This window comes from Puntigrus tetrazona, chromosome 20, assembly GCF_018831695.1.
Source record: "Puntigrus tetrazona isolate hp1 chromosome 20, ASM1883169v1, whole genome shotgun sequence".
Classification (NCBI taxonomy): domain Eukaryota; kingdom Metazoa; phylum Chordata; class Actinopteri; order Cypriniformes; family Cyprinidae; genus Puntigrus; species Puntigrus tetrazona.
Genome location: NC_056718.1, coordinates 13,416,680 through 13,438,697, shown reverse-complemented (window position 1 = coordinate 13,438,697; position 22,018 = coordinate 13,416,680). Strand labels below are relative to the sequence as shown.

At 38.4% G+C, this 22,018-nt stretch overlaps 2 protein-coding genes across 6 annotated transcripts in view; one reads left to right on the top strand and one right to left on the bottom strand.

The window, feature by feature from the left end:
• The window catches only part of cracd (capping protein inhibiting regulator of actin dynamics), a 23,431-nt gene extending 8,691 nt beyond the window's left edge, over window positions 1-14,740 (top strand). Inside the window, exons 1-10 of one of the 2 annotated variants that reach the window (XR_006247291.1) lie at window positions 2,347-3,014; window positions 5,977-6,145; window positions 6,304-6,433; window positions 6,708-6,872; window positions 7,235-7,441; window positions 8,433-10,719; window positions 11,015-11,205; window positions 11,501-11,660; window positions 12,568-12,733; window positions 13,083-13,223. Coding sequence is in view for 1 of the 2 variants with exons in the window: in XM_043220402.1 (XP_043076337.1) it covers window positions 250-310; window positions 5,977-6,145; window positions 6,304-6,433; window positions 6,708-6,872; window positions 7,235-7,441; window positions 8,433-10,719; window positions 11,015-11,205; window positions 11,501-11,660; window positions 13,083-13,243 (3,531 nt within the window). In the remaining variant the exon portion in view is untranslated. Of the gene's footprint in view, window positions 1-196; window positions 311-2,346; window positions 3,015-5,976; window positions 6,146-6,303; window positions 6,434-6,707; window positions 6,873-7,234; window positions 7,442-8,432; window positions 10,720-11,014; window positions 11,206-11,500; window positions 11,661-12,567; window positions 12,734-13,082 lie in introns of those variants that run through there. The other variant, XM_043220402.1, reaches the window with a different exon arrangement.
• Window positions 4,185-22,018, bottom strand: aasdh (aminoadipate-semialdehyde dehydrogenase). Of its 4 annotated transcripts, XR_006247292.1 has the most exons (17): window positions 21,626-22,017; window positions 21,384-21,504; window positions 21,043-21,302; window positions 20,677-20,869; window positions 19,808-20,049; window positions 19,381-19,487; window positions 18,772-18,944; window positions 18,361-18,670; window positions 17,793-17,911; window positions 16,638-17,475; window positions 16,394-16,557; window positions 16,065-16,190; window positions 15,762-15,893; window positions 15,390-15,467; window positions 5,933-6,014; window positions 4,632-4,778; window positions 4,185-4,428 (listed from the first exon to the last, which is right to left on the bottom strand). XR_006247292.1 is itself a non-coding variant. In XM_043220405.1 (15 exons), exons 1-15 carry the CDS (start codon window positions 21,925-21,927, stop codon window positions 5,970-5,972), a joined length of 3,210 nt encoding a protein of 1,069 aa, XP_043076340.1. In that variant the 5' UTR covers window positions 21,928-22,017; the 3' UTR covers window positions 5,409-5,969. The 4 variants fall into 4 exon arrangements, 3 of the variants coding, with proteins under 3 accessions (XP_043076340.1, XP_043076339.1, XP_043076338.1); XM_043220405.1 differs by lacking the exons at window positions 4,185-4,428; window positions 4,632-4,778 and having other exon boundaries at window positions 5,409-6,014; XM_043220404.1 differs by lacking the exons at window positions 4,185-4,428; window positions 4,632-4,778; window positions 5,933-6,014 and having other exon boundaries at window positions 14,835-15,467; window positions 21,626-21,690; window positions 21,807-22,018.

Here is a 22,018-nt window from a genome sequence, read left to right as displayed (position 1 = left end):
CAATTAAGTCTTATGGGCTATTGATGAAATATCTGTGTTCATCTGATCTCCATAACCATCATTCATCCAGAACCAACACAATTATATTTATTCATACTTCAATAAAGACTTTTAAGATATGGCATGCTATTATTACTATATTTTATAGAGCTCTATAAGCTGTGATTCAATGGTTTTGTTATATTTTTCCCTAAAGCACCAAGGAGCAGCAACAGAGCTTTGTAAAACAAGGTGCAGAAGGTTGAATCCATGTTCCCTAAGGTTTTCCTTCAGTGGTGTGCAGCTCTTTCCAGCTGCGCGGCTGAACTAGGTAAAAGTGCTTTTGTGCTCAGTAAGCACAGGCAGCTAGACAAGCTTTGCTATACGCTGTGCAGTCAGCCATCCCATTTTGCTTCAGTGATTTCTAGCTGTTCCTTCAAGCCGTTCCATTATACAAGTGAAGCTACCTTGTTATCATTATAATATACAGCCTTTTGTGCAAAACAAGAACATTTCACCCTTAATACTTAATTCATTACATTTGATTTAGGATAAAATCACAGCTACGTAGCCCGACTTTATTTAAAAAGGCCAGCTCCGACCATCATCCTGTAGTAGCCTTTCGTTCTGTATAGATGAAATGCTACATCAGAATCACCCGTAATGTTGCTGTTGTCATAGCAATATCCACACATGCTGTGTTCTATCAGCTGTACATGAGAATCAACACAGAAGGCAACATTATGTTAAAAAATGGCCACGAACAATGTTGTAAAATTGTGATTTCTGTGTAAATGCATGCATGTTGCCTCTAGGCCACATTACAAACATTGTCTATTCTGCTTCAAATACTTTATGCTTCTTTTGTGGAAAGGTTGCTCAATTAGTGTTAATTCTTTTAAGACAGCATCCTGGAAAGAGTGTAAATGAACTGGAAACATTTCATTTACACTACTGTTCAAATACTTGAGGTTCTTTGAAAAAACAAAATAGATTTCAAAACATTACATTTCTTACTGCTGCATTTATTTTTTCAGCAGCCATTGCTACAGTATTCAGTAATCATTCTAATATGCTTATGTGGTGCTAATTTAATTTAACTTTGATCAATTTAATGCATCCTTGTTAAATAAAAATATTAATTTCTTCTGTTAAATACCATGTTTGAACAGTATTGTATTTTGTTTAGTCACTAACTTTAGCCGTTGGCAGCTTACTAGTGCTACCTCATCTTTCCTAAATTTTATTTGCAGTATTTAGGAACACTCATTGGGTGTGTCATCTTATATATAAGGGTCATTATGGCATCTATAATGACTCGCATAGCTTTTAGGTTCAGGAGTTACAGGGGCACCATTCCAGGAATCCACTTACATTTTATAGTCCACTGGTTTGCTCAAACAGAGGCAGGTCTGGGCTAGAAATGTTTGTAATGATGGTTAGAGCTGCTCTTGGTTTTATAGCCTGGTAGTGAGGTCAGACTGTACCTTTAAACATCAGCAGTGGGGTAAATTAGCGCTATAGCAGCTAATGCTAACTTAGCAGCTAACTTACTGCCTTTTCTGTTTGTCTGAGGTATTTTCAATGTCCTGCTGCAGTGCATGTGGCTGCGACTTGTGCTTATGCCATCATTATTTTGTCTGGAGCTTCTATTATGCACACAATACAGGCAAGATCATTGGCTAACATGTGAACTAAAAACACAGCACTCTTGCACTCTTGCGTTGCAGTCTCAGATGCACGTGCACAAACACATCTGGACCAGAATCAAAAACAGACAGTCATTTTTTTGTCACAGCTGGGCCTGCTCAGACAGAGAGACTTTCAGGACGACCCTGTGAGCCGTTAGAGGAGACCGTCCTCTCATACAAAGAGAAACAGCACAATTGCACATAATGATGATGTAAGACTGTAATCATTTACAGTTTGCTGTGTTTAACAGTTAGTGCAATACTGTGCTGCCCAAAGGTTTTTGTTTGCCAAAAGGAAGGCAGGTTTTGAGGGAATGTGTTTTGAAAACCAACGACATTTTAAATCTTGGCAGTTCGTGTCCTGGCATTCTGAATGAACACATGTAAAAATCCCAGCAGCAATATGGAAGAATAAAACCTCATTGTACTTTAGTACTTAATTAACACTGACTTATCAACATGATATTATGCATGAGAATTTGAATGGAATCTGTGGTAAGCTGTTAACAAAACATTTTTATATATACTGCTTTGCATTAACACAACCATATTTTTGAAGCACATGGCATTTTTTCTATCTACATTAGAATTGTATATAAATTAGAAGTATTGTTCACACATTGTTCTTTCAGTCAGCTGATTATTAAAAAAAAAAAAACAAAAACAACAAAAAATCCTGTCAGGACGGTTGTCATATATTATCCTGAAGAGATTTATTTTGCAATAATGTCCAGATTACAGTATTAGCCAATTTATTGGCTACTAAATAAAATAAAAACTAAATAAATAAAATGGACATTGATTTAATGTTAAGTTGCAATAGTTGTAGAGGCATTACAGACAGCTATGACATTATAACATATATTCATATGAATATGTCCCCTTAGTATAAGGTTGTGATATGCTTGAAATATGAGGAATTTCATTCTTCAGTTCCCACTGAGAAAAGACAAAGAGATGCTCCTGTTCTTTGCAAACAAACAAGTCATTGCAAAAATATAAACCCAGGACAAAAAGCAAACTAGACTGTGTACAAACACAAACAGACTATGATGATAATAACAAAAAGGGCCCAGAAGAGCCAAGGGGAAAAAAGAAAGGCTATATAAGTGTCTCATGATCTCTGTAAGCCTTTATATCTGCTATCATTGTCGTCATCTCCTTCCATTTCTACGCAGACTTGCACACACAAACCAAACACATCAATGAGGAAAATACCTCTGTGTTCACGCTTATCCCCCCCTCTACCCTTGCTGCAGACAAAGCCTGTCGCAACCATGGCGACGGACAGTAAGGAGGCTAAGCTTGACGCGCGGGTAGAGGTAACAGTATCTGAAGGCCCAGGTAAACAAAAACAGAGTGAGGATCTTTGCAAACCGCCTGCTCTTAAAGTGACAGTGACTAAATGCCTCAAAACATCAGTGCTGTCTCTTTAGGAACTGTGCGCTGTTTCAAAATGGGGCACAAAAACATAAACTGCGTGCTGTGTCTGTGTGCATGTGCCTGTGTGTCTTTAAAGGAAAATTCATTCAAAAATGACAATAGTCTCAGTATTTACTCACCCACATTTCTTTAAAAACCTATATGACTTCTTTCTCCTTCTGTGGAACACAAAAGTAGAAATTGTATAGATTTTCTTTGAATTTGTTTTCCATGCCATTACAATGAAAGAGGATGGGAAGACAGGACATTTCAAGCTTTAAGAAGGATGCAAACCCACCACAAAAGTGATTCATGTGACTTGTACAAGATATTTGAAAACATGAGCTAAATTTGAATTAGAGCTTTTAAGACATTGCTAACTCATTTACAATCCAATAAGAGTTGACTGCCGAAATCTTTCATAAAAAACTTTGATCTATTGGCTTTATAGGTCACATGAACCACTTTTATGGTGCTTTTGTAAATTTTTTGTCTCCAGTCCTTATTCTGCAGAGTGACCATCACATTCTCCAAAATTTCTCCTTTTTGTTCCTGGGAACAATGAGAGTTACACTGATTTGAAAGGAATGAGCGTGAGTAAACGATTTTCATTTCTGTGTGAATTATTCCTTTAAAAGTGACTTAATCGCGTGTTGTTGTTGTTCAGTATTACACACCTTTTCGAGTGAACCTTGTGCCCTCAAACTTTATAACCTCATTTAACTTATTAACATTAATGTATCTCACGTGTGACTTATTTCATGGTTCCAGCTGAAGTGCGGCATGCTTTAGTTTGAACTTGTTTCTTCATGTTGTTAGAAGTAGACTAATATTAGGCAATCAAGTGCAACAAAAGGAACAGTGCCAATTATGTTGTTATGATAAATATCAATTAGTCATGTACTAATGCTGAAATTTCGAATGTGAGGGGAACAGTCAGGTTCAGGTGGGACAAAAAAACAAGTTACTGGCTTTGCTGCACTAGTGAGAAACATTGTATGACAAGAGTGCGAGGAGCAAGGTTGAGTATTCTTATGTTGTCAAGTGGGACGGGTGTGTGTTTTGGCTTTTGTGAAGAAGTGAGGGGAACAGTCAGGTCTGAGTGACTTTATTTAGCACTAATACTGACACTCATAGGAGCAGGTAGGCTGTGTTTGAGTGTACAGTGGTTGTAGTACGGAGGAGTGCAAGGGAGACGCATTGAGGGCTGTTTCTCTGGCTGAGTGGTGTCCACTCACATCATATGCCTCAGCGATTGAGGACGCCTGCAGCACTGCATTGTGGGCCAGAGAAATGGAGTAGTAGCAGCTGGGAACAGACTGTGACTTGGACGGGGCTTTGAGAGGGAAATGACGAGAGAAAATATGAGAAATCATAAAATCATCCAGTCATATACGCTCATAAAGCAGTAAACTCTGGAGCGGTAATAACGTCAGGAATTCGCATGAGAATAACAACAGAAGCAGTCACTGACAACAGGTACCACATTACTTACTTTCTTTGTTATTGTTCCACTGCGTTTTGAGCAGTAACACTTACTTGCTGTGTAACTCCACACTACTTTCCACTTTTAGCCTGTAACAGATCCACGCTGATCTCCCGCTGAATTTATCTACTCTGTGGTGTAGAGTGGCCTTGTCACCCCAGCCATTTCACTTAGAGTCGGTCACATACACACTCTTGAGCCTTCATACACACAGACATCCACAAAAACAGAAAACAGAGTCTGGAGATGTTTCGCTCTTGGCTGGCACAGTGCTGTACTTATAATACCTTCAGAGAGACCAAAAAAGATATTATAATATTATATTATAAAATTCACACAGACATATATTATAATGTAGATATGTAGATATTAGAATGATTTATGAATAATCATGTGAAAATTCAGCTTTATCATCAGAAAAAAATTATTTTAGATAAATAGAAAAGATATTTTAAATTGCAATAATGCATCGCCATATTGCTGTGTTAATGATTCTTTGATCAAATAAACAGCTATGGAGAGACTTATCTCAAAAACAAAGAAATCTTACAGGTCACAAACTTTTAATATAGCTAATATTTAGTTTGACATGTTTTATATGTAATTTCATAAAAATTCATAAAAAGTGTTTTTAAGCTACTCTTATCTCCGTAGTGTTTATGATTCCTAATAACTTTCTAGTCTCAGGAAGTGGAGCCTCTCCACAGCACTCTTTACAAACCAAAGGTCCCTTGCCTTATCATTGGTTTAACGCTGTTACATGGGAACTGTATGATTCAGTCATGCCAGAGACACTTTGCACCTGCAGATTTCCACTTTAATTGGTAGGTTGAAAATGATTCTGTTTTCTTTAAGGTTGTTGTGGGTTGTGATTAGAAATAAATTGTTTAGTGTTTGTTGGTTATGAAGCCCAGATTATATCCTCAGTGTATACGTTATCAGAAGTAACCGATGAGAAAGAAAGTAGTTTAGCATTAGCATTAAATAAAACCCACAACCCAGTAGAGTTCATTTATTTGTATACCACTTCACAATACATATCCATCCAAGCAGTTTTAAGCATAAGCTAAGCTTCCAGTGAAGTTAAGATGTTAAGAGTAGACCCCGGTCATCCTGCCCTTCAAAAATCTGGACGATATATTAGATGCTCAGTTGTTTATACGTGTAGACTGGAGTATTATTTAAAAGCAAAAAACAGTTGTGTGGTTGCTGCATCTATTGTGTCTCATCTACGGTTGCTCATGTGGATTACAGGGCTGACATTAACGTAAAAAATGTGTGAGAGTAAAGTTTATGGTCCTACATTTCATGAACTTCAATTAGCAAAATAAACTGTACGGTTATTGCTACTTACTACTTATCACCTTTCTTTGCCCCCACCGACCCCATTTTTACCAGAGCGGCGACGGCAGGGCAAATTCCAGCCATTCCGGCGTCTATTTGGAAAAAAGAAAAGAAGGGAAGCAGAACGTGGGTTTGAGGCATCTGAACTTAAACCTAGCCATTCCACTGATGATGTTTGCAATGGGGTGGCCTCAGTTAAGGAGGAAAATGATGAGTGTCTAAGGTAAAACTTTATAACCATTTTAGCTGGGTCTGTCTTTTGTAATGTATGCAAAATATATTGTGTTTATTTTAGATGCTCAGTTTATTTGTTGAAGTGCATACTAAAAACATGAACAGAAATGTTCTAATTAAACAGTGAGTTAACATCTACGTTCACAGGGAGATAAACACCCTTGGGTCCAGAGCTTTTTCACACGAGAGTGTATTTATCCCAGAGGACTCTGAGAAGACATATCCAGGACAGACGATGTCCCAGGAGAACGTTTCAGACAAAGTTAGGAACATTCAGGTGAGACTTTTCACTCAAACAGGTTATAATTAAAAATGTTCATATGCCAACAAGTCTTTGGCATATGAACATTTTTAATTAAGCACTAAACTTCACTAACACAACATTCATATAAGCATTGCACCAAATTTGTACACTTTCTTTTAAACAGTTTTATGTTGGTATCTTTAGGACCTGTCATGTTTTTGTCATGTTTTCTCTAATATGACTAACAAGGCAAAAAAACAAACTAACCAACAAACAAAAAATGCACTCTGTATGCTTTTCTTGATAGAGGCAAATTGGACATAATATCAAGTTTGGTCAGAGACCTCCTTCACTTAGAAAGAGTGAGGGAGATGAAGGTAGCTCAGATGAAGAAGAGTTACCACAAAGTCCACTGAGGGTTCTTGCTCAGGTGGAGCCACCAGAGCCACCAGAGCCTGAAGCCAAGGAAAAAGTAAGTTAATCTCCAAATTGATGTGCCCACTAGTTGCATAAATGATGCAACACTAAAAGTTTATATACTAGCTTTGACCATTTATATGGACTATTAACAATCATTGCTCTATTTTTAGAGTGTAATGTTATAAGACAGATTACCTCACTTGCAAAAATGTACATTTATGCATTTGTCAGGCATTTTTATTGAAAGCAACTTTTAGTGCATTCAAGATACACATTTTTTCAGTAACCTTGTTACTAATGGTGTACTCTAGTTAATCTGTAGGAAACTGTCAGAGTGTGAATAGATTGATTTCTATTACATGCTTTCTGCTCTGCATAGCCACAAACTTGTTTGTGTTTTTGCTTCACAATTAGGCTGTTAGCCATGACATGGTCCAGCACAGAACTCCAGTCAAATCCCCACGCACCAAGCGCCCCCTTCCCCCTGGCACAATTGAGTCCATCAATCTCGATGCTGTCCCTCAATCTGTCCCCCGCTTGGACAACACTGCTGCCAAACATAAACTTTCTGTCAAACCGAAGAACCAGAGGGTGTCACGCAAACACAGAAGGTTCACACAGGTAAAGAGAAAGGCCTTCATTAAAATGTGAACAGTGTTTGTTGGGATAGTTTTTATGTATTGTGTATGTATTCTAGCGGTCCCCCCAGAGTGAGTTTTTTTTTTAGGCAACCCTTATTTTAGATAATTTCCCCTTACTGTTTCTATGGCAATGCATCATGCTTTTCACATGACACACACAATAACGCTGTATGAAAGATGGATCACTTTTATTTTGTTATTCCTTCTTTATTTAAAACGGTAGTTCATAAGTTTTGCCTCTTTGTCGCCATCTATGTTTGAAAACTTGGTATTGCGGTTCCTTGTGCTCTAGTGTAGTAACATGGATGAATCTAATGTTTTAAGGTGAATGTGTAGCTGTCAGTCATCGCACCAGTGGGAATCCTGTAATTAGTAATTACAGATTCTGAACCACATCTTGGAATATATGGCACAAATAAGAATTTTTACCAGATATTATTGTCATCTGAACAATAGGTCTGCCACTCTTTGTTCTGACCAACTGAGGGAAAAAGCATTACATAAAATTGTGCTACTAATGGTGATTAAATTGCACGGTTAGTTAGCTCATAATCAAATCAAACCCTGCAAATTATTGTTGTACTTTATTTTCAAATTATTAATGTTAACAACATCAGTATTGCGTGACTATAAGTATATTATACACTATATAGTGTATATTAGCATGTAGATTAAAATTTCTGTACAGTCTAATCTCTAATTGTCTTATGCTTGAGTCAGTGATGTGATGTTTTTGAATTTCATGTTAAGAATTTGAAACCCATATTAACCCAAAAAGCAAAATATGCTCCCTTCAAACTGGTTGTTTTTTTGAATACAAATATACTGTAAATGGAACATAATTTCATTCACATGTGTTTCATAAAATCCTTTCTGGATTACAATTCGCCATCAAAATTATGTTTTGACATTTAATTATTTCAGCTGCTGTGAGAGTAGGCAATAACTTCTGTAAATTTCACATATTTCAGGAGTTTCACGAAGATGATCTCTCTGAAATGCAAGAGGAATCGGAAACACAAAAAGACGATGATGTCTTTGATTTGTCAAGAGAAGACTATAACATTAGAAGCAAAGAGGATTATGAACCCACTGAGAAATCGATGAGGCGAAGATTTGATGAAGAGGAGCTAGAACGCCTTGAGCTTCAGAGAAGGGAACAAGAGGAAGAGAGAAAGATGGAGGAACAGAGGAGAATCGAGGTGCAAAGGCTAGAAGAAGAAAGGCAGCGCAGACAGGAAGAGGAAAGGCTGCAAAAGGAGGAAGAGGAGAGGAAGCAACAAGAGGAAGAGGCGAGAAAAGAAAGGGAAGAGGAAGAAAGACAAAGAGAAGAGGAAGAGCGAAAAAGGCAAGAGGAGGAAAGGAGGAGGAAAGAGGAAGAGGAAAGAAAAAGAGCAGAGGAGAGAAGACAGCAGGAACTTGAGGCAGAGCGTCTCCGTCTGGAAGAGGAAAGAAAAAGGGAGCAGGAGGAGAAAAGAAGAAAAGAGGAGGAGGAGGCAGAACAACGTAGGATTCAAGAGTTAGAGGAGAAACAGCAGAGAGAGGAAGAGCAACGTCTCCGTGAGGAGGAAAGGAGCCGAAAAGAGGAGGCTGAGAGGAAAAGATTAGAGGAGGAGGAGGAGGAAAGAAATAGGCAAGAGGAGAAAGCTGGAGCTACTGACCCAGAATGGAAAAGAAAAGCAGAGGAACTGAGATGGAGAGAGATGGAGGAGCGACAGAGACCCTTCACTTTCAAGGTCTCTTCAGGCGAGAAGCAGATTCTATTCCAGAAGGTCAACCTCACTCCTGTTACTCCAACAACTGGTCAACAAGGTGAAACAACAGCTGAAACTAGGGAGGGAGCCAAAGCTTCTTCACCAGGTTGCACAGATTCACCAACTCTGTCTTCATCTCTTTATGTCCCACACACTGCAATTCTTGTGACAGGAGCCCAACTTTGTGGAACTGCAGTCAATCTAGATCAGATCAAGGACACAGCCTGCAAGTCCCTTCTTGGTCTTTCAGAAGGCAAAAAGGGCATGGGCACTCCTCCTACTAAGAGCAAGACTTCTCCAGATCGTAAATCTGGAAAAACCAAATCCTTGTATGAGTCTTCCTTATCTGTAGACCAATCCAACGCTGCTGTCCTGGCAGAATGGGCAAGTATCCGGTCAAAAATTTTTAAAGGTGCTGAGGATGGAAAATATCCAGAATATCCAGATCAGAGTCGCAGGCCAATAAGTGAGGATCTAAATACAGTGCCATTCTCTCACACCAACCTCAGGAAAACCATGTCAGCCAGTGCTAAGTTTTCAATCACACCAGCTAGAAAGAAATTTGCTGATTCCAACAGGAACTCAGAAAGTTTTGGTCAGGAAGACAAAGAAGGTGTGAAAATAGAATCAGCATCTATGGAAACTTCCTCTGTCCAAAAATCAGAGTTGCCCTCTTTAGGTACAAAGATCCAGAACAGGGGAAGCAAAGTTGTCCGCATTGCAGATAGTGCTGAAGAATGCATGTTTGCCAAAGACCTCCCCTCCTTCCTTGTTCCCAGTCCGCCACATGGATCTCCCAAGTCACAGAGGTCCGAGACTGGATCCTCAAGTCAGGCAGAATCAGAGGATTTGGATGCAAAGGATGAAGGGGACCAGAAGGATCAGAGTAGTGATGAGCGGCCCTCACCTTTTGGGATCAAACTGAGAAGAACCAACTACTCTCTTCGCTTTCATAACGAACAATCTGCAGAGAAGAGAAAAAAAAGGTACAGTGCAGGAGACAGTTTTGAAGGTGTCCCAGTGCCTCTGACCTCCATTGACCAGGATTCTGACACTTCTACGCTCTCAGAAAAGTCTAGCCCTGTTTCTCCGCAACAAGACATTGCAGGATTTCGAACTGCTGCAGCACCCAGTAAAGAATCTCGAAGTAAGTTTAGCAGAAATACTCTCCCTTTGGCACGCACTGAAGGTGACAACTTTGTCCCCAAACCTCCACTTTACCAAAAACCAGCTACCTCCCCCAAACCATCTGAAGGTGCCACACCTCCACCCTCTCCGCTCCCGAAACCAGGCAGAAGGACTTCAGGGGATATGATTTCACAAAGGACAGGGCAACCAGAACAGGTAGATACTGAGCAGAGCAGCGATCATAAGGAAGAAGTTGCAGCATCTCTACCATCCCAAAAAAACGAAGAGGAGCTTAAAGAAAAGAAGTCATTTTTTCCATCCATCAGCATCCCATGGAGAGAAAAAACAGATCGCAGGACAGAACTCATTAAAAAAGGTTGGAAATAATTTCACAATTATTATAATGTTTGCGAAGCATCAATTTATTTATATTCCGTGAACTTCTACCATGATCAGGGTTTGGAAAGGTAGTAAGGACATAGTTAAAATAGTCCATGTGACATCAGTGGTACAACCATAATTTTATGAAGCTACAAGTATACATTTTGTGTGCGTGAAAACAAAAATAACTTTATTCAACAATCCTTTTCAACAGAGGAATAGAAGACTCAAAAATGCTTTCTAAACTTGTTTGTCAATTTGACACCTTCTACATTTGTTCTCTTTCACAGAAAAACCCTCCTTGCAGGCTAGACACTCTCTGGACAGCTCACGGACACACGAGAAAGAGACAGGACCACTTTGGATAACACTAGCACTACAAAAACAGAAAGGCTTCAGAGAACAGCAGCAAAACCGAGAGGATAGGAAGAGCCAGAGAGAAGCTAAGCTGGCTGAGAAACAGGCTAAGGACAGAGATAGCGTATGTATAGATTATCAATATAACCACACAATCTACTATCATTAACTAGCTACACTGTTGGTACTATACGTAAAATTGTAATCGCATTGTGCTTTAACCACATGCAATACAATATAATGCAATAACAGCTTTCAATTTTACATAAATTTTACCAGCCACAAGTAACATTTTGTTGATCACTTGTTTTATACTTCTGTGTGATGTTGTGCTGGGTAACCTTGTGCTTTAGGAAATCTTGTTGGTCCAAAATCTTGCCATAATATAATTACAATATGGTGTTGTTTGTCTCTAAAAGGCTGGAATGCTCAGTCCAACAGAGGATAAGGGCAGTGGAAGTTCTAGCCCTCCTAAACATCAAACAGCAGATGAGAATAAGAGACCAGACACACTCCTGGCCCGTTTTGAACGTCGCGACAACTTAAAGAAAGCCAATACCTTGCCCAGCTCCGTTACAGGTAAAAAAAAAACAAAAAAAAAGGTTATCACTTTATTTTAAGATATTCATAATACACCCAGTAAATAATTAGTAGTAGTAGTTGTACATGTTACTTAATTATGGAACAGTTTGTACTTACATTTTGTAATTTTGTTGATGATACTGTGTCACATTTGTAACAGACTGAATCTGCTGCACAGCTACTTATGTAACCAAAAGATTGTCACATATGTGTTGCAGACTTTCACATGTGTAACAGTAGCTGCCTGTTACGTCTACATAATTACAGACTGTTCCATAACTTAGTTACATGATAAGTACATTTTATTTTTATTTTAAACACAATGGCTACTGCTAAGTAACTAATTAGGTAATTACTCTATATTATGATACCTTAAAATAAAGTGTTGCCAAAAAGTGTATTTGATTAAAGGAGTAGTTCACTTCGAGAAAAAAAATCCTGAACATTTACTCCCCAGTCATCCAAGATATTTCTGTCCTTTTTCTTTAGTCAAAAATAAATAAAGGTTTTTGAGGGAAACATTCCAGGATTTTTCTCCATATAGTGGACTTAAAAAGAAGCCACTGGGTTGAAGCTCCAAACTGCATTTTCAATGCAGCAATAAAAGGGCTCTTTATGGTGTTTACACAGTGAACATGCAAAGAAAGTCACTCTCTTTTGCAAAAAAAAGGTAAAACAATGATGTCAGATAATTTTGAAGCTAGAGGAAAAAGTGTGATGGATTTTTTTTGCCCTATAGTACCTTTTTGAACTTAGTTTAACATTAGTTTTTGGAAGAACTAACCACACATGACCTTTCCGATGTAATTATGTGAGAAGTCGTGCATACACATTGCAGAGCTAGTACAAGACAAAAATTTGTGGTTAAAAATATTTTTTTATTTATTTTATTTTATTTTTTTAGAAAAATGACAGATCGTTTCTCCAGATAAGACCCTTATTCCTCGGCTGGGATCATGTAGAGCTCTTTAAAGCTACATTGAAACGGAAATTTGGACCTTCAACCCATTGGCCATCTTTTAGGTCCACTATATGGAGAACAATCCTGGAATGTTTTCCTCAAAAATCAGGTAATTCCATTTAGACTGAAGAAAAAAGATATGAACATTTTGGATGACATGGGCTCAGGAAGTCAGGAAGTTTTCATTCTGGATTATCATTCAAAATTTCCCTTCAGTAGCTTTATACTACTCTGTTTTTGTTAACTTTGTGTCTTATGCTCAGTTGTTAGGCTTTGTTATTTCTTTCACATACTTTCTCCTAGCTGAAATGCAACTGACATCAGAGTGGGATTTAGACATGGTTCCCATCATGATGTGATGTTTTTAAAATGGAGGCTTCTAACCACAACAAAAGCATGAAAGAACCATCTCTTTATAAATCCAACTCTTTATAGTGATTTTCTTTCTTTCTTGACAGTTGAAATAACAGACTCTACACCATCTCCGCCAGCAACAAAAGATGTGACAAAGCGCTTCCCTCCTGGTGACAATACCCAGGTTTCTACTGAGCCTGCGTGGCTTGCCCTTGCAAAGCGTAAGGCCAAAGCCTGGAGTGACTGCCCACAGATCATCAAGTGATCCATTGCTGCTGACTAGTGAAAAAGCAAATAAGTCATCTCCTTCATCCACATCATTTAGCCATAATAGCACCCCAGCTCACCTCTTACTCTGAACAAAAAGTCCTATTTGGTATTTGGTATTTTAAAAACAAAATATTGTACCAATATTCAGACGCACTAAGAATAAACTTTACATCAACCCACCTGTCCGGTTTTCAATATACCGGATTATTGCAACAACATGCATCAAAAGTATATTTACTCATTTGTGTCACAGCCAATCAAACAAGCCCTATAATCTTCATAGAAGTTGCAGCCCTTCATATCTTTGAAGTTGCCACTGGTTAACAGTGTATATACACAATGCATGTCGAACTGTTGATTCTAGATATTGCTAAAACAATACGAGTGGTTCATATTAAGTACAAATGTAACATTTCAAGTAAAACAAGATGGTGTGTTATTGCTATTGGTGATAAATCTGGGAAGCAATTCAAGGGCTAATAATAACAGCTGATGAAATATTTCACAAATTCCACTCCTCTCCCACAAGCATGTAAATCAGACAAACAGCTTTGTAATTTTTGTTGTTTCTTTTTTCCCATGTGTACACTCAACTGAGTTAACATTCATAGACCTTGTCAATGGACAGGCGGTGTCACTTTATTTCTTAACTTATTATATTTGATATCTTGGCAAAGTAAAAAGATCTTCACTGTGTCCGTGACAACTGTGAGTACTACTTTAACTATTGCTAAAACTCATCATGATAATGACACGTCAGCACTGTTTACTCATGTAATTAACTAACAATGAATTTTTCCTTCAAGTTTCCATGACATAGTATATATATATATATGCACTTGAGCCGTGCTGTCAATCGATGATAAATCTACTTCTTGCAGTGTCTATACCCGCCTGTTTCTGTAGAATTGGTTGCCTGGGTTCCGCCTGCTTGCTGTAACATAAACAATGCTATCCTAGCGTAGCGTGTGCTAGCATCTCTTTTACCGCTAATTAACAAAACATGCATCATGGCTAAGTGATGGGAGATCAGTGTTTCAAATGCAACGTCCCAGGGTGGAGGGTAGTAAGAACAAGAGGTCTAGCCAATGGAAAATCCTTTACAAAAAAAGGAAGCATTTTTAGTGAGAAAACATACAGACTATTAACGGATATCACCTTTACGTCATTGAATAAGGCAGCTAACCCCAGTTCGCTCCAAGGGGGATTGTCCTTGTAGATGAAGTTGCTCTGGATGAAAAGCTATATGATGGTTATTAAATGGAAGCCTTGATCTCTCAGCAGAGCCACTGACTCCACTCTCTAATGTAATGTTGTATGTATGTAATGTATGTAGGTATGTATGTATGTATAGAAGTGAAATGAAGCGGACTGTATTCCTATGGAGATCTCCTGAACTGCAGTCACATCACTTTGTTTTTACATTGGTCGTGTGCAATAGTGTAGCGTAAACAGTGTTGTATGTGAAATAAAACAAAAAGTTTGTTGATAATTGCACTTTTTTTTTGGTTCCACTTTAGAAAAACCCATTACAGAAAAAGTGACGCAAATGTTATGAAATATGTAGAGAAAATTAAAGGAAGCTGTTTGAACTCGGTGGATTGAAACTCCTGTTTTTGTACAAAAGCAAACATGAACATTAAAGCTAAAATGTATGCATTTTGCAAGATATATGTAAATATAATACATACGAAATACATCCATGTATTTTTTTAATAGGCGCCTTTGAGAGTCACCCATAAAAATACGTTCATCCAGTTGCATATTGTGATTAATCACTGTTTGGTCAGTTCTAGACAGTAAACATAATCATTGCGACATCCCACTACTAACTTTTGCCCCCATATGACAGGAGAGGAAAAAAGCTCGCCTGACAAAGACAGGGTGGCCTTCAGTGTGCCGGTTTCCCCATCTAAAATCCACACCTTTCCATCAGTGGAGCACACAGCCACTAGTGTCCTCAAACCCCATGGATCACCATCAAACACAAAGGGAGTAGAGAACACCTTGCCTGTGGTCTGGAACTGCCACAGTAATGATCCGTTATCACCATTTATACAGTACACATAACCATCATGTGACCCACATGTGACTGTGTGATTGGATAATGATGATGTGCTTCTGTTGGGTGTTATAGAAACCTGCTGATTAGTCCAAAATGTCGAAGAGGAAACGCATGGCGATGAGAAGATGGGTCCTTTAGTGGAGAATTCCCATAACTACAAAATAAAAAAGAAATGTTGCTTTGGTGCTCAAAATGCAATCTCATAATTTTAAATCAATGGAGGCATTCTCATAATAATCTGTAAACTGTAATATTACTGGATTACATTTGAAGAGTAAAAGACCATAAGCCTCTTTTTAATTTGCTAAAAGTAAGGTTTAAAAATGAGTGCAGTATACATAGTAGAATAGCAAAGCATTGTTGTTTATTGCTCTACCTGTGAAGTCCATAATAAGAAAGTCACGTACATTTATCTACTTTTAGAGCAACTTTTACTTTTTTCCCTCACCTTATCTCCAGAATGATTTATTCCAATAATTTGTCCATTTACAGAACCAATGAAGACAGAGGAATCAGAGCAGAATGGAGATGAGAAAAACGGGACACTGCTGGAATGTGTCCACAAGTGTTTTCCACTGTCCTGTACAGACAATTAATGGAGAATGACACGTATTGGCCTTAAACATGACCTCTGATCCTACAGAATACACACCATTCTTAAGACCTTTCATATCAGAGAACTTGGTTTAAACCTAAACATTCAATACCAATATGTCTTTTTCACTCTACTGAAGATGAAAAATGTACTCACTGGATCAAGACAGTGCAGATTCCCTCCCAGAGTACTACAATATAATTGTCTAGGAGACGACTGAATGCAAGGGGATGAAAACACAGCACCTCCACCACAAAAATGCTGCCATATACAAGTTTTAGCCTGGGAGAAATTTAGACAGGTGTGTAAAATGTCAAGGTAATATACAAAAACAATAATAATAAATATTTAGTTGTAAAAATATTGTTAGTGTTAACTAAAACTATTTTTTCTATTGTAGACTAATTGACACAAAACAAGTTACTAAACTAAAAATGAAAAGATTAACAAAATCTATATATATAAAAAAAAATCTTATATATTACCAGTGGGTCTAATGCATAAACAAAACCATCATGGGACCCTGTGAACATCAGCCCAGTTTTAGGGTCTGCAGTAGGGGAACATTTCACCACATCCCCCGTCTCAAACGTCCACACAGTGTTCCCACAGGAGACATCCAGGAAATATATCTGTCTGTCATAGCAGCCTGAGAAAAAGGGTCCAACTCAGGTTACAAATGTGGATGACAAAGAAATTAAATTAAGCATTCTAAAATCAAGTACAAACCAACTGCTACAAGACTTCCACATCTGGAAATGGCAGCTGAAGACTCCAGTCGATCTCCAAGGATACGCTCCCAGATGACCTCTCCATTGGACAGGTCAAGCGCCTGCAATCTGTGCGAGTGAGAGCCAATGAACACGGTGGTCCTGTCAGGACCCACCAGCAGCACTGGAGAGGCATCCACACACCTGCCTGTGTCTGAGCTCCAGAGGACCCGCAGGCTCAGCGGAAGGACATCAGAAATGGAACGGTCTTCCTTTAAACCTTCACCTGGGCTCTTACTGACAGATAATGTCTCAGTAACTTCTTGAGGAACATGGTGTTCTCTGATCTTTTTAATAGCAGGAGATATATTAAGAAATTCACGAGCGGGATTAGATATTAAACTGCCTTCCGAAGTATTTGTCACTGTAAGCTTGCTCTCGTTTGTTTCTAGCATTTTCCGAAAACAACCCCAATCACTAACCTCACCAGCTCGTCTGACAACTACAAATCCCATAGTCCTTCTCACTGAGGGAACTACAACACCCACCGTGCTTTCTGTAGCATTCGCTGTGTTCATTTCCTTCTGTTGTCTTTTGGGTGAAACTATCGAGCCTGAATCATCCAGCAATCTCTTCTTTGGTGGCTGAATTACATTGTTATGTGTTTCTGACATGACGTGGCTAACCACATCTGAGAAAGAGCCATCTAATATGACCTCCAGCAAGCCCACAGAGGTTGTCCCCATGGCAACAGTGATCTCATCACAGAGACGCAGGGCCTGAAGGGAGTCTCCTCCACTTAACATGAAGTGTGCATCTTCTAAAACCACTGTGTCATTCGGGAGGCCAAGACATTCCTAATATGCACAGACAGACACACAAGGGCAGTTTCACTCAGTAGGCAATGTGAAAGATATTATTTAAGAAGTACTTCCATGTATCAATCAATTAGAACAGTGACACTTCAGTACAGAGACCAATTCTCATGATCATATTCTATATTCTTAATTCTACACAATACCTGAACTTAACAACTTTCTTACTAAGCAGTAATTAGGAGTTTATTGCGGCAAAAGTCATAACAGTTAATAAATATAAAGAACTGGACCGTAAAATAAAGTGTGAACATTAAGACTAGTACATTTTGTGCAAAAAGTGTAAATGCCATTTATACCTTCCACAAGGTCTTTATCTTCAGTCTCACAGATTCAATGTCTTTCCATACAGTTTGTGTATTTATATCTTGTTTTTGAGTGTCACAAATCCTCAGCAATTCGTCAATGGCTATTTTTCCTAAAAAAAAATACATGTAACAAATTACCACAGAAAACACGTTTATAGAAATACCAAAGCTTAATGAAACAAAAGGAAAAAGTACAACAATAATAACTATTTAATAATAATGTCTATTAACAATAATAATAATAATAATATTTTTATTTATGCTTTTAGGGTTAAATATATGTATATATATAAATTTGAAATTTAATACATAATGTATAATTAAAACAGATAAATGAATAAATGGTTGGCAGCATAAAAGATTAATTTAATTAAAAGGTTAAATTATTTAATTTAAATTAATTTAATTAAACTATTAGGGTACTTTCGAAGACATTGTGCACACAACAGCTATAACAGCACAAAGAGAAAAATATCACTGGAATTTTAATTTCTGTTAGTTATCTTTATAGTTATCGATCTTAGCACGGACAGGCCTTCGGAGCATGGTGCTCACTTGCCATGAGAGGTGAGTGGAAGAGCAGGGATGAAGAATATCGTATCTGGAATGCTGTGACTGGCCAAAAGCTCCGATAACCTCTGGCGAATCTCTCCTTCAATAACTCTGATTGAGGGGGAGGCGGAGATTCTCGAGATGTTGGTGAGGTCTTCAGAGGACTGTGTAGAATATCGGAAAGGTTTTCGATCAGGAAATTCAGAGGACGAAAGGGTTCCTGGTTGGCCTGATGTGAGCACTATGAACGCCAGCAGCCTATCACCTTCACTCAGGGTCACTGCACACGCCTCCACCTGAGGCAAATTCTCAATGGTCTGAACGCAGAAAGAAATCATTACATAAGATTATATGTATCTGTAAATACTCTTATATTTTATTAGAAACACTCCTAGATTTGATTTTATTTATCACCCACCTGCTGCAAGGCATCTAGGTGTACCCTCTGACCAAAGCGTTTGATGAGTCGATCCTTCCTCCCCAGGAAATACACCTGGGAATCACGCGCCTGCACCCAGTCCCCTGTAGCACGCATCGTTCCCTCGGCTACAGTTTCTTCATCATCAAGCAGACACACCCTCTCTTGACCACCTAAATAAAATGACAGAGATTCACTGTACAAACACAAGAACAAGCAAAACAACAACTGAATGTTAAAGTACGCTACCATTCACAAGTTTGGGGTCAGTAGAATTTTTTTTTTTTTTTTTTTATAATTGCTTTTATAGAGCAATGATGCATTAAAATGACAATAAAAATGTTTATAATGCTACAAACAAAATACATATAAATTAAATAATGTTCTTTTATGATAAGAAGTAATGTTTCTTGAGCGCCGAATCAGCAGATTATAATGATTTCTGAAGGTTCATGTGACACAGAAGACTGAAGTAATGGCTGTTGAAATTTCAACTTCAAAAATCACATAAAATATATTCGAAATTACAATGTAAAACCAAAAACAAATATTTCATGATTTCACCGTTTTCACTGTATTTTTTTTGTCTTTCAGACAACTGTACCATACCAATGAAAAGCTGTCCTTCTCCTTTAGTGACGGGACGTCCGGTCTCGTCTCTCACCTCCATTACGGTATCCAACATCGGCTCTCCAAGAGGCACAAATTCATCAGTTCTTTAAAATAACACACATGACACATAAACAAACAATGCATTACAAGAAATGGCTAAATAATAACAATAATAATAATTTTGCATAATTTACGTCAATTCAAAATAAAGCAGTGTACTTTGAGAAAACATTCTCTATAGACTGGTAATATGACTGTTATTGTGGCTGAGTCATCTTTACCAGTGTTATTTCAGTATTATTTACGTACTATTCGTGTTTTTCGTACATATTTTGAATTAGCGGTCATATTTTCAGTGTCCACAATTTTTTTTGTCATTTTGTGATGTGCTTGTCATTTTTTTTCATTTCTGTGTGTTACTCACATGTCTTCCGAGCACAGGTGTTCATCTGGGACTTCGTAACAGCTTGCCCAGCAAGAAACCTCTGTGGTGCCGTAAAGATTACAGATGCGTGTGCCATTGCCTTCCTGCCTCCAGCTCTTGAGAAGACTTATAGATGGACACGGTTCTCCTCCAAAAGCCAGTAACCTCAGGGGTGAAGTAGCACTAAGCACCTCCTCCTGAAGGACATGCTTTCCAAAGCGCCTCACTAGAGTGGGAGTTGCCTGGAAAATTAATAAAAGTTCATTATAATATTTTAGTATAGAACAGACTGACACCTAGTGGTGTGGAGGAAGCTTTACGTAAAGGGTGTCAGCCGCTGTATAAATGCGGAGTCAGAAAAATGTTATTCATTGTCAGTCATGTGTAACTAAACAGCCCACTGTCCACTGGTGTCTCATGGACTGTGTGACGTCAGTGGACACGCTCATACTACGTACTTGAGCCTTCAGATTTCATCAAAAATATTGTATAGTTCTTACGAGTTTGGAACATATTAAGAGTTGGTAATTAATGACAGAATTTACATTTTTGGGCGAACTCGAGGGTGAAATGGAATTCTGAGTGATGCAAATTATGTTACAGTAACACATTGAAAACAAATTGCCGGTGCGTGTAGATAAAATAAAAAATGCCAAGGAGCACACTCATTATCTCTGTAAGCTGTATAACGCAGGATTTTCAGCTCACTACACCCACTACCATCATCTCCTCTTCACAGTGTGTACGCGCTCACGAGATAAACAGACAGATGAAGTGAACTGATTAGTAAAATCTCTAATTGTTGGCTGTCGTAAACACTGATGTCTGTCCCCGCGATTGATGGGTCGGTGACGAATGAAGTTACTCGCCTGCAAGACTGTCGTTTTGTTTCTTCTAAACAGCACATTTGCAAGTCTGCGTGGCATCTTTTTAACAGCTGAGGGGACAATTAGGACGCACGCTCCGGAGGACAGGGCCAAAAACACCTCCACCACAGAGGGGTCAAAGGTTAACGGAGAGGACAGAAATACAACATCTTCTGCCGTCATCTTAAAGACAGATCTGTATTTAAAAAAAACATTTATTATTATTTACTTTTATGAATTCTGTTCTCCAATTACAACGCAATATTTTTGCTATAGCTGTCAAGTAAACACATCAAGTGTCATACGGTCAGACGCAATAAAACTACATTATAAACGCACTTTTGAACTAAAAGTTTAACGTGTTCGTACCTTAAATGTGTAATATTAGGCACAATACACCTGTGTGGGACCTTCACTATTTTGGGAAGCCCTGTTGTTCCGGATGTGTGCAAAACATAAGCCAAGGGCTCCCTCTGCTGGACGTCTTTGTTCATAGCAGCGCTGGGACGCTGCTCGACCGCTTGATTATTTGCGTCCTGCTTACTTTGTATTTTTATTAAAGTAAGCCGTTGAGACGACGTTGCACATATTTTCAAGGATAGCAGGTTGGAGAATGCACTCTGGAATTGCTGTCGATTATGAAACAAAAGCATTAGTAATAATACGTAACGAGTAATAGAATACAACGTACAGTGTAATAATATACCTACATTAAGCAGTTCGTTTTGTAATAAGCAGTATTTCAGTCTGCACTTGTTTATCATTCTCAGGCTGCACAAAGGTGGTGATGCAGGATCAAGAGGTACATATGCAGCAGGAAACTGCAGAATACTGTTCAGAGAGGAAAACATTTTTTAATTGCATGCACTAAACTACAAGACATTAGTTTAGTGTAATAATAAGATGACACTAAATGTTATCTAATGCACGCACTGCATAAAACTAATCGTACCCAACAATCCAGACAGGAAGGAGGACATCTGCGTGACAAAATAACCCTATGGCACCAACATGCTTCTGAACAGAGATGCGCAAGTGTTCAGTTAATTCAGTGGAGAGCGAAATAACTTCATCATATGTCAGGCAGACGCGCGAGGCGATGCTGCTGTCGAACGCGACAGCGGGTTTATTACCATTAGCTCGCGCTGCCTCGTGTACCAATTCATGAAGCAGTTTTACTGTCATATTTGAGCGAGAATTATAAAAAAATGCTAATCGGACAAATCGCAACGTGATTTTCCCATTTATTCCCATCAGTTTAGCGATGCCCGTTTTGCAAGCTAGCCATTACCGACTCGTGAACGAAATGAGTCAAATGCTTTTTGAACCGGTTCACAAAGGTTTG

Coding starts and splice junctions, on each gene's coding strand:
- aasdh (XM_043220403.1), bottom strand. CDS start 21,927: ATGGGAATAAATGGGAAAATCACGTTGCGATTTGTCCGATTAGCATTT. Junction 20,870..21,042: donor CCTAATATTACACATTTAAG/GTACGAACACGT, acceptor TTTTAAATACAG/ATCTGTCTTTAAGATGACGG. Junction 18,671..18,771: donor ACCTAGATGCCTTGCAGCAG/GTGGGTGATAAA, acceptor TTCTGCGTTCAG/ACCATTGAGAATTTGCCTCA.